Below are 12,502 nucleotides of genomic sequence, written 5' to 3'. Positions count from 1 at the left end.
ATATATAAAAAATATCACTTGTGATCAATTTAATGCATGTCTGATCAATAAAAGTATTTCTCTCTTTTTTTTAATTTTACCACACATGTTTAGATGGTTTCCACAAAAATTAAGCATCACCATGAGCAGCAAAACTGATAATAATCATAAATGTGTGTTGATCATCAGATCCTCATCTGAGAATGATTAGTGAAGGATCATGTGGCACTGAAGACTGGAGTAATGATGATAAATTCAGCTTTGATCACAGGAATAAATTACACTTTATATTCACATAGAAAACAGCTGGTTCACATCAGAATATATATATGGATATATTGGTTATATATAATTATATTATTATTTTTTTTAACTTTGCATAAAATCTATGGAGACTAATACATAAATACTTTGCATAAAATCTATGGAGACACTATATATATACTATCACAAGTGTTTGTAGTAAACCAATCATAAAATTGGCATAAAATATAGGAGAAAAATATTATAGATATTAGAGGTTATTGTTCAACAGTGTATTTGACATCTTACCAAATTAAAAGCAAGAGATGCGATAAATTATATCGGTCCAAAAATTTTTTTGGTATTATGACATTTCTGTCCCCCTCACTCCTGAAAAGATGACTACGCCCCTGCCTATGCCTTATGTTAATGTTATCTGAAACCTAGGCAAAGAAATAAAACAAAAATCGGCTTAAAGTTATTTGTTTTTCTTTAAGTCCACTAGTTTAAAGGAACATGCCGACTTTTTAGGATTTAAGCTTATCCACCGTAGGCCCGCCTATCCCCCAGTGTTAAATAAGTCCATACATACCATTCTCATCTCCTTTTTTTCTTTCTTGATTTGTCCCAACTTTCTTTGGAAAGTTGGAAACCTTTTTTTTTTTTGGTGTTTGTAGAAAAACCACAGTTAATTTTCATATTGCCAATTGGCATATATATATATATATATATATATATATATATATATATATATATATATATATATATATATATATATATATATATATATGTATGTATATATATATATATGTATGTATATATATATATATATATATATATATATATGTATATATATATATATATATATATATATATATATATATATATATATATATATATATATATATATATATATATATATATATATATATATTATATGCCAATTGGCAATACGAAAATTAACTGTGGTTTTTCTACAAACACCAAAAAAAAAGGTTATTATTAAACCAACAACTAAATTAACCACGCTTTGTTATTCTAATCATAGTTTAACCATGGTACTTGTGGCAAAAGTGTGGTTATGATACTGCAGTTATGCAGAAAAAAAGATGCCATTTCATGTAATAAAAAAACATTTGGAAACACTAACAAACGTACCAGGACTGCCGCAAACACTCCAAAGCTTGTGTTGGCTGTACAAACAGTTTCAGGCTAAGTGTTTGTAAGAGTGGCTGATGAGCTGCGCTGTGAGTAGGCTATTAGCACACAGACTTTTAGGGAATTGCTGCAGCTTCACCTGGCACGTGCGTATATCACTATCCCTCTAAAGACGGGACACTTTAGGAGATATGGGGCGGGCCGGGAAAGAGCCAGAATGACAAAGAGAGGTGTTGATGGGGAGGGTTAAAGAGGAGGAGAGGTGACAGCAGCGAGGTTGTGCGGTAGGATTCAGATACATCGGACCAAGAAGAGAGCGACCGGACAAAATCTACTGACGGAAAGACAGCAGTGTCCTAAAACTAACGCGAGGGAAAACCAAACGCTCAAGAGTCTGCGTTACTATTGCAAACAGCATTGCCTCCCAGCAGTCAGAAGTGAGCGCGTGTCCGATGATGGCACCGCAGGTCGTCAGCTCACCCTTCCTGAAGCCGTTCTTTCTGAAGACGCCGCTAAGCGTTGCCAGTTCTCGGCGCCAGAGGCGACACACATTACCTGCTAGCGAGTTCCGTAATCTCACCCCACAGGACGCCATTAGTGTATTTGAGATAGAGAGAGAAGGTAAGATGCTTGACATAAATTCTTGGTTACTTAGTTGTGAATTTAAATTTACATCTATAGACTAGCCTACTTATTCATAGCCCACTTATTTTATTTCATTTTCTATGATGTTTTGGTAGTGCATCCTACTCGTACAAAAGTTGGCGTCAGATATTCAATTGATAAAAAGTGACAGTCAAGAAGACATTTATAATGTTACAAAAGGATTATATATATATATTTTTTAAATGTTGTTCTTTGAACTTTCCATTCATCAAAGAATCACAGTTGCCATAAAATATTAAGCAGCAAAAAAGTTTTCAACATTGATAATGATCATTTAATGTTTCTTGAGCAGCAAGTCATCATATTAGAATTATTTCTAAAGGATCATTTGATACTAAAGACTGGATAAATGATGCTGAAAATTCAGCTTTGCCACCCTTACATATATTCAAATAGAAAACAGTTATTTTAAATATAGTTATATATTAAAAAATAACAGTTAATATTAAATATTTTACAAAATTACAATTTTATTCATATGTTTGATGCTATTTTATATAACTGTGATTGCTTGTATTTTTTGGGTAGGAAAGTTCATTCAAAGAGTTAAAAAAGACGTTAAGCACTTCCCAAGTTCTACATATAGAAAAGCAGAGCCTTGATTGCGATAAACCTGATAATCTGACGATAGGATGAGGGTTGTCTCACCCCTGTATCTCTCCCTCTGCAGCGTTTATCTCAGTTTCCGGTGAATGTCCACTCACCCTTGATGAGGTGCTTAGTTTCCTGGGTCAGTGTCCTGAGCTCTCTTTGGGATGGTTTGAAGAGGGCCAGCTCGTGGCATTTATCATTGGATCTGGCTGGGACAAAGAGAAACTAGGACAGGTGAGAAGTGATTCTCCACACTGAGAAAAAAAAAAAAGGTGTATAATTTACATTGAAGCCATTTTCACTCCATAACTTCTGGTAAATTGAGCGAGCTATTATAATGAAACAGCATGTAGCACATTAATTTAGATAGTAGTTGTTGAAAAAACACCTATACGGTTCTTTAAAGAAACCTTCTATCATGTTGTATCAACATTGAAGTTCTGTTAGAATGTGTTTAGATTCTAACCATCTTTTGACCATCTGATCCAGGAGGCCATGAACAAACACGTCCCAGACTCTCCCGCGGTACACATCCACGTGTTGTCAGTTCACCGCCACTGTCGGCAGCAGGGCAAAGGCTCCATCTTGCTTTGGCGCTACCTGCAGTACTTGCGCTGTCTCCCCGGCCTGCGCAGGGCCCTGCTGGTCTGCGAGGAGTTCCTGGTGCCCTTCTACCAGAAAGCTGGATTCAAAGAGAAGGGTAACTCGGCCATCAGCGTGGGGGCTTTGACCTTCACAGAGATGGAGTATCAGCTTGGAGGCCTGGCTTATGCACGACGAAACAGCGGATGTTAAGTTTCTTTAGCTTAAAGAAACTTCCAATCCTGATAAAGGACATCGTGTAGATTCTGGACGGCTCTCATCTAGTCAAGGACTCAAAGCCCTATTACCACCTGAGCAAAGAACCAGAGACTTGCCTATGCACTCATTTAATGAGATCGCACACACAGATGTTGGTTGTTTACTGCATTTTGTTTCTTGTGAACTGCCCAAGATACACTGCACACTTTACTGGTCAAAAAACAGTAGTTGTTTTTAACAATTAATAAAAAAAAACACTTCTTTATTTATTTTTGAGTCACCATATTCATCATTTTGTTCAATCAATATTTCATGTTTAATTAACATTTAACATAAATTATATTCTACTGGAACAAACTATTCAAAAAGTGAAGTCAGAATCTTTCTTCTGGAAAATATAAGATTTAATTGAAATTGGACAAATAATTCTATTTTTGTATAACGTTCCATCCCTTGGATTGCAAGTGGAGAGTGAAATGTCGAATACTGTTTTAGAATGAAATCTTATATATTAAATAAAATCTTATATACCTTATATATTACTGCATATGTGACTGTGTTTTGAAATGCAAACTATGTATACAGTGTATGAACTGATGTAAACTTTAATTAGAACATCCATAAACATTCTCTGTGGCATTAGTTATACAATTATGCCTAATCAATACAAAATAAAAAACTAATAACAAAGCTATATCTTTGTAATTTGTATTTTATGCACAGTGGTGAGAGCATTTCTCTAGGTTTATGGATACATTGTTATTATCCTTGGTACCATCCTAATCATTTCATAACCTGTCAGAGTGGTTCGGAATGTCAGTTTTTCACCTCAGAGAGAAAACAAAACAAAAAGAAAATGTAGTTGAGAAATTTTAAAATAAGAGCTAGTCACACTGAGATTTAAAGATGTAATTGTGAGATATAAAAAGTCATAATTATGAGAAATAAAGGCAAAGCACTATTTAAAAGCTCACCTTATGAGACATTAAGTCAGTGAAAAAGAAGATTGCAATTGTGAGAAATAGTCACATGGCCATATATAGACATACTGCGAGATGTAACATCACGATTATGAGAAATAGTCACATTACATGATGGTCTCAATTACGAGAAACAAGGTCACAATTTATTAAGTCACACTGAGGTATAGCACATTAACATTGTTTCCAGCAAAAGTTAAATTTAACTGGAAAATTGTGTGCAACATTGGAAAATCAGATAAAGGATCTGCGAATAAACCAGAGCTTCCGTCCCATGTGTTCAAGAGAACAAAATCGTCACATCAAATTGGCGCAAAATATTCATAATAAAAATGGAGGTTGCTGCCATTGGGAACGAAACTGACTTGTGTAGAGCGTGTGGCGAATGCAATTACATGTCTGTGGGGGAATTAAACCAAATCATTCTGATGACCGACATTTGAGATGCTGTGCAATGCGATTGGTCCACTGGTTACTCTAATTATCGAATTATCGCATCTTCCGCAGAGGCAAAGTTGTTTTTTGTTTTGTTTTATTCTGCAAGGGATTTTATTCAGTAAATGTGTTTCCGTTGCAGTTTATGCGAATATTATTGGATAAAAAATATATCCGGCTCAAATTGAGTGCACACGTTTTTTTATGCGCATCTTGGCATTTCCATCCCGCGTTTTTGATGCAATATCCCAAAATTCGCATTAAAATAGGTGGATGGAAACAGCTATTATGATAAATAGTCACAGTGCGATATGTGAAACAGTCACAAAGAAATAAATTAAATTTTACATTTTTATTTTATTTTATTTTTTACTCTGAGGTGGAAATGGGCTTCCATATTTTAGAGCTGGTTTATGGTCTAGTAGACAAGAAAAACAGACAAACTTCAGAGGTGCAAGTTGTTTTTAGATGTATTCTGTAACAAGTGTGTAAATTGGGTAGCTAAAACACTACCCTTTCATAATCAACTATTACTCCATTAGAAGTAACACACAAATAAAAGAATATCATTTGAGTGCTCAACGTGTAACGAAAATATGGCAGTAGTAGGTACATTTATCAAGGCACCGAAGGTACAGAGTTTTTTTTTTTCGTCCCTGGATTCTGAGTTCGACTAAACAAAGACAAACCTACCCCTGACATGCTAAAACATAAAAATTACAACAATCAAATCGGAGAAGACGTGTTCTCCATTTGGTGTACCAGTGCTTTTATTATGACACTGCCTTCTGAGACTGTAGTGTAAAGAAAGTTTCCGGGCATGATTACCAGACACCCTTATCAATAGACTACATAAACCTTTAGGGTACATTAAAAATTGTTCTTCATTCTCAGAGTCCTAAAATCATGGTCAAAGTGGAGTTCCAACTTGCACTTGAGTAAAAAAAGCAAAACAAGCATACTGTCAACGTTCACAGAAAGGGCTTCATTCGAGAGAGACAAAGTGCAACTGGGGGCTGGCGGATGCAGATCAACGACCAATCAAATCCCTCTGTCCCCGAAGCCCCGCCTCTCCCTCAATGGAGGTGCGCGTTGAGGTCGTACTTCTCACAGAACTTGTCGGTGAAAGGAATGCAGGTGAGCAGCTCGCACCACTCACACTTGATGGGATACACGTAGAAGAGCACCACGAGTCCGGCGAACAGGCCTACGAACACCACCAGGAAGATGATGATCTGGCAACGCTTGCGGTACATGTCCAGGCGGCCGAAGCTGATGTAGGGCAGGAAGGCGAAGGAGAGGAAGAAGCCCGAGATGAATCCGCAGATGTGGGCGAAGTTATCGATCCAGGGCAGCAGGCCGAAGGCAAACAGAAAGAGCACCACGCACAGTAGCTTGGTGAAGGCCCGCCACGGCTGAGCCAGAATCTGCCAGCTCTGAATCAGCTCCACAAACAGACAGGCCAGGATGCCAAACTGAGAGCCAGCTGGACCCACCTAGAGAAGCAGCAAAAGAGGGGTCGGGATAAACTCAGTGCCATAGATAGAGTAAAATACCCTTTTCCACAAAGATTATGCCCATTCTCTTTCTAAATTCAAGTTGTTGAACCCCTGTTGGTGGAAAAAAATATATATATTGTGGCCACGGATTAAGGCCACAATTAACTAAAACACTAGTAATTTGTGGGAATTCATTCTTAATTTGGGGCCACGATACATATATTTTGTGTGCCTTAAAAAAAACCGTATATTTTATTTGTTTACTTGCACATCATGTAACTATTAACCAACATAAAAGAACTGTAAAAATGAGAATGTGCTTTTAAATTATTGAAATATTAATTTAAAATCTAAGTGGTAAATGCCAAAGGGGTTCTTTTTACAAAAAAAGTTTGGGAATCCTTGACCCAAATTGTTTACTTTATTGCTTATATGAGTTTTGAGAACATATTTTAACATCCACAGTTATTTTGTAGAAATGTTAAAAGTTTCTTTAATACATGGGTCAATGATAAATAAGAGTGTTCATGATGAGGAATAGAAAAAAAAAAAGAAAAACTCTAGTTTAAAACACGTACAAAGTTCTTAGAAATACACTCTTTATTCATATGTGACCCTGGACCACAAAACCAGTCAGAAGTCTCCCGGATATATTTGTGGCATTAGCCAACAATACATTGTATGTGTCAAAATTTAAAAAAATATCTTTCATGCCAAAAATCATTAGGATATTAAGTAAAGATTGTGTTTCATAAATATATTTTGTATACTTCCTACCGTAAATATATCAAAATGTATTAGTAGTAGTAAGCATTGCTTTAAAGGGTTAGTTCACCCAAAAATGAAATTGATGTCATTAAAGGGATAGTTCACGTGGAAATTAAATTTTGATATGTTTTAGCTTACCTCATGGGCATCCGAGATGTAGGAGTATTTGTTTCCCCAGTAGTTTAAATTTTGATCATTTTAGGTCAAACCATTCTTGTCTGTGCCTCACATAATGCAGGTCTATGGTCACCACCTCAAAGAGCATACACAGAGAAGTCCATATTAAACAATCCCCCATCGTAAGTACACACTGATGGCCTAAGACACCAAACGAGCGGTTTGTGTGAGAAAACGAACAGTATTTATATCATTTTTACCTCTTGTACACCACTACGTCTGACTGATCCGAGGGTGCGTGTGCGTGTTTCCTGTGGTGTACAAGAGGTAAAAACGATATAAATACTGTTCGTTTTCTCACACAAACCGCTCGTTTGGTGTCTCAGGCCATCAGTGTGTACTTACGATGGGGGATTGTTTAATATGGACTTCTCTGTGTATGCTCTTTGAGGTGGTGACCATAGACCTGCATTATGTGAGGCACAGACAAGAACGGTTTGACCTAAAATGATCAAAATTGAAACTACTGGGGAAACAAATACTCCTACATCTCGGATGCCCATGAGGTAAGCTAAAACATATCAACATTTAATTTCAAAGTGAACTATCCCTTTAATGACTCACCCCTAATGTCGTTCCACACCCGTAAGACCTCCGTTCTTCTTCAGAACACAGTTTAAGATATTTTATATTTAGTCTGAGAGCGTATCCAAATGTATACACACTTTACTGTCCATGTCCAGAAAGAGATTAAAAACATCATCAAAGTAGTCCATATGTGACATCAGTTAGTTCATTAGAATCTCTTGAGGCATCGAAAATACATTTTGGTCCAAAAATAACAAAAACTACGACTTTATTCAGAATTGTCTTCTCTTCTGTGTTTGTTTTCAAACATCAAATAAAGATTCAAACGGTCATGAATCAGCTTATTGATTCATGATTCGGATAGCAAGTGTCACATGATTTCAGCAGTTTGGCACGCGATCCGAATCATGAATCGATAAGCTGATTCATGACCGTTTGAATCTTTATTTGATGTTTGAAAACAAACACAGAAGAGAAGACAATGCTGAATAAAGTCGTAGTTTTTGTTATTTTTGGACCAAAATGTATTTTCGATGCTTCAAGAGATTCTAATTAACTAACTGATGTCACATATGGACTACTTTGATGATGTTTTTATTCCCTTTCTGGACATGGACAGTAAAGTGTGTATACATTTGGATACGCTGTCGGACTAAATATAAAATATCATTAACTGTGCTCTGAAGATGAACGGAGGTCTTACGGGTGTGGAACGACATTAGGGTGAGTCATTATGACATTAATTACATTTTTGGGTGAACTAACCCTTTAAAGAAGATTTTCTCAATATTTGGATTTTTTTGCACCCTTAGATTACAGATTTTCAAATAGTGGTTTCTCACTCAATTATTGCCATATCCTAACAAAAGCTTATTTATCCAGCTTTCAGATGAAAATTATAATTTCAAAAAATTGACCCTTATTTTTTGACCCTGGTTTTGAAAAACATTTTTTTTTTTTTTAAATCAAACAAATTTTCTTTATATATTTTAATTCAGAAAAATGTAAAACATACGCATCATAGACAAAGGGTTTTAAAGTCATTGTATGTACAAATTGCATTTTTAAATTATTTAAAATGAATTAGTGTCACTAAAGCAGTGTGAATTTACTGATCCAAATAATGAACAACATTAACTCAAAAAACAGGATATTCATACATAATATCATTTTAAATGGATGAAACCTAAGACAAACATGTAAGAGTTTCCACGCAGTTCAGACAGCTTAATTGATTCTAAGGAGAGTTTCAGGCCAGCAGGTTTTAGGGGCCGCTTCTAGCACCCTGTCGGTGTAAAAGAGGAGTGGAGCTCACCTCGGCCCTGTATGGGAGGAAGATGGCACTAGCCAGGTTTCCTGTGATGCCACTCAGGATATAGATGATAGATATTCGTACCCAACCGGCCAACTTTTCCAGGTCTCGAAGAATTGTCATCTGAAAACATACCGACACCAGGCAATGCAGAATCCTGTTTTTAACAGATGGGGACAGAAAGAATGTTTCAAGCACGTTGTTTAAAAGCCGTTATGACATCTTTATGGATTTTAATGCTTATTTTACACCACAGGTTGTTAACATTCCCTTCATTCAAGATATGATGCCACTGACTCTAAATTATGTCCACGCAAACCACCGCCTATGTCATAATAACACTTCTGTCAGCGGTCTCATAAAATATGGCAAAGACATGTCACAACAAGAGTCTCCATTTCCGCACATGTTATTATGGAAGATGTTTCAGTGCAATGGTCATAAATATGAACAAATATGCAATAGACAATCCAACTGCAGCATGTTCAAGGACGTTTGAGAGTGCGATGGTCAAGGTGTTTGACAGAGGCACGTGCAGAAGCGTTAATCTACTGAGCCTTCTTAAGCAAGGCAAAGAGCCCAAGTGCAGCTCAGTGAAGCACTCTCTTTTGATTACTACTACAGATCACGCCACGCTAAATAACAGCATCTCCTCCAAGTGTCAGCTTCTGCTTAAAGCAGATAATCTGATCGTAAGTGTCAGCGTTTGAAGCATTTGGAATGTACTGCAGTACAGCAGGTGTAATTTTTTATAGCTTATGGGTTGAAGATATAAGAAGAGGTCTCAGCAGTTTTTTTTTGAGAATGACATATTAGGAAAATAAACAAACCCATGTAGTTGTAAAAAATAAACATGGGCAGCATAGCTCTAGTAATTTAGTCTGAGAGGATATTGTTGAGAAAATGTTGAGTCATTAATGAAATATCCGAGTTGTCATTGCAGTCTGAGCACATTTTCAGACATTTAGATCTCTTCTGAAACCCTTGAATGATTATATACTAATACCTGTACTTAACCTGTGATATTTCACTCTTGGTGTAAAAAGACGTTTTGTCTGCCCATTTTTGCCTAATTTATGTTTCACATTTCGTGTTGGTCTTGGCCTTGTTTCAGTTTTTTGTTTTGCTGTTGGTGTGACCACACTCAATGTGATCATTTATTATTTAATTTCATTTTCAGTTTTGTTTGCAATGTTTTACTTGTTTGCTCTATGGTCTAAAATACTTTTCGTCTGCAATGTCTAGTTTTTTTTTGTTGCTTCATCCAAGTTGTGAATAAATGATGATGCTTTGTAGATTATTGTTTCACTGGTGGTGCAAATAGACATTTAATCTGTAATGATGAACTTTTTTGTTTCGTCTTGGTGTAAACAGACGGTTTGCTTGGCAACTTTTGCATTTCGTTTGAACTTTAGGTGTGAACAGAACTGTCATTTGTTTTTTACATTGTTCTGGGTTTGAACGGACCGTTCACCTTTTTGATTTTCACTGTTGGCGTGACCAGTCTGTTACCAAATTTTTCTCATATTTAGCTGTTTTGCTTCAAATTAGTCAGCAATGTTTCACTTAGTTGTTTTGCTCTTGGTGTGAACAGACCATTAGTCTGCAATTAGTTTCGGTTTCCTGTTATGTGTTGGGTGTGAACAGGGCTTAATGATCCCCATACTCTACAGTCACTCACCCAGCATGCAGGAACAGTGAGAGCCAGAGACGGTAGAACTGATCTGGGACCTCCGGGTTCAAGAAAGGAAGAAGGCCACACACATCATCCATACAGTGCACCTGGCAGGGATAGATTAGCGCGTTTTTTAGAAACAATCTAAAAGAGAAACATCCCAAAATACTGCCAATAATAAATGAAATTGCATTTTCAAGCTTTAGACAGTATTTAACACACTTTTAGCACATAGTCTTAAGTTAAAACCCTGGAAGCTGGCACATGCTTCAGACACGGACAATCACGGTGTGCCCTTTCAGACGACAACAGATTTTGCCAATGCAGAGGGGATTAGACTGGCAACCTTCATGGTGATTACAGAGCACTTAGCAGAAGGTAGATTTACCTTCCGTTATTATTCATGCCACCTCATTAGTCTAGTGGGTGAGTACTTACTAGAGGTGAAACTTTTAGGGCTGAGAGCTTTAAGGGTCTTTCAGACTGAGTGTGATTAAGTGTCGCAAATATACGTCGCGATGACGCTCTAGAATCAAAACAATAGTTCGAAACGCGTCACGTTCAATGTGAAATGGCCTTAACGCTTGTGACCTGAACTGATCTTCAAGGGTTAGTTCACCCAAAAATAAAAATGTTTATCTGCTCACCCCCAGGACATCGAAGATGTAGGTGTGTTTGTTTCTTCAGTAGAACACAAATTAAGATTTTTGACTCCAACCATTGCTTGTATAATTCATGTCAATGGGGTCTATGAGGGTAAAAAACACAGACATACGAATCCATATTAAACCTTGCGGGTCGTGCTGTCTTTGATGTCTTAGACACAAAACGATTGGTTTCTGCGAGAAACCCAACAGTTATTATTTTTTACCTCATATCAGACGAATCTCATCTGGTATTCCCTACACCATTAATTCCATCAAGTAAGGTCAAAAACCTGGGGCGATCATTCATTCATATATATATATATAGATGCATCCTTCGACCGATCTGCATCATCTGTGCAGGCACTAATATATATATATATATATATATATATATATATATATATATATATATATATATATATATATATATATATATATATATATATATATATATATATATATATATGATCACGGCGGGTTTTTGACCTTCTTAGACGGAAGTAATGGCGTTAGAGAATACTAGATGAGATTCGTCTGATATGAGGTAAAAAAATATAACACAAATACTGTTGGGTTTCTCGCAGAAACCGATCGTTTTGTGTCTAAGACATCAATGTGTCGCCATGACCCGCAGGGTTTAAAAAATCTTCATTTGTGTTCTACTAATGAAACAAACACACCTACATCTTGGATGCCCTGGGGGTAAGCAGATAAACATGGCATTTTCATTTTTGGGTGAACCATCCCTTTAAGTCACTTTCACACTAAGCGTGACGCGATAAGCTAAGGGATTCGTCAACGAACAGAGCTTCAACACGTGCATGGCAGAAAACTCATTCATAGCTTCATAATTCAGTTGAAAATTAATAGAAATTGTATAAAGTACATGTATAAAATAAATATGTTATCAGACACCATAACAATCAACATCAATTCTCTTCTTTCTTCCTGAATAACAGGAATTCCAAAACAGTGCCACCACTCTCAGGGGTCCGTGCAACAACAGCGGCTCAGGTAAGCTCAAATCTAATTGGACGGCTCGA

At 36.5% G+C, this 12,502-nt stretch overlaps 2 protein-coding genes across 5 annotated transcripts in view; one reads left to right on the top strand and one right to left on the bottom strand.

The window, feature by feature from the left end:
- Positions 1-1,390: 1,390 nt before the first annotated feature.
- Positions 1,391-5,157, top strand: aanat2 (arylalkylamine N-acetyltransferase 2). The gene is made up of 3 exons (XM_067421237.1): positions 1,391-2,001; positions 2,717-2,871; positions 3,127-5,157. Exons 1-3 carry the CDS (start codon positions 1,833-1,835, stop codon positions 3,430-3,432), a joined length of 630 nt encoding a protein of 209 aa, XP_067277338.1. The 5' UTR covers positions 1,391-1,832; the 3' UTR covers positions 3,433-5,157.
- Positions 5,158-5,305: 148 nt separating this feature from the next.
- Positions 5,306-12,502, bottom strand: part of rhbdf1a (rhomboid 5 homolog 1a (Drosophila)) — an 83,340-nt gene continuing 76,143 nt past the window's right edge. For all 4 annotated transcript variants that reach the window (XM_067421128.1, XM_067421119.1, XM_067421137.1 and 1 more), the window contains 3 exons: positions 10,819-10,919; positions 9,141-9,294; positions 5,306-6,349 (listed from right to left, as the gene is read on the bottom strand). In XM_067421128.1, coding sequence (XP_067277229.1) covers positions 5,930-6,349; positions 9,141-9,294; positions 10,819-10,919 — 675 coding nt within the window. In that variant the 3' untranslated portion in view covers positions 5,306-5,929. The remainder of the gene's footprint in view (positions 6,350-9,140; positions 9,295-10,818; positions 10,920-12,502) is intronic.

The sequence above is a fragment of the Pseudorasbora parva genome, chromosome 2 (genome assembly GCF_024679245.1).
Source record: "Pseudorasbora parva isolate DD20220531a chromosome 2, ASM2467924v1, whole genome shotgun sequence".
Classification (NCBI taxonomy): domain Eukaryota; kingdom Metazoa; phylum Chordata; class Actinopteri; order Cypriniformes; family Gobionidae; genus Pseudorasbora; species Pseudorasbora parva.
Note: the sequence above shows the minus strand (reverse complement) of the source record. Positions and strands in the feature narration are given on the sequence as shown.

Bases quoted from the DNA above. Each gene is read 5' to 3' on its own strand.
- aanat2 (XM_067421237.1), top strand. From the start codon at position 1,833: ATGATGGCACCGCAGGTCGTCAGCTCACCCTTCCTGAAGCCGTTCTTT. The intron at 2,002-2,716 runs GTAAGATGCTTG...CTCCCTCTGCAG, and splicing joins ATTTGAGATAGAGAGAGAAG to CGTTTATCTCAGTTTCCGGT. The intron at 2,872-3,126 runs GTGAGAAGTGAT...CATCTGATCCAG, and splicing joins ACAAAGAGAAACTAGGACAG to GAGGCCATGAACAAACACGT.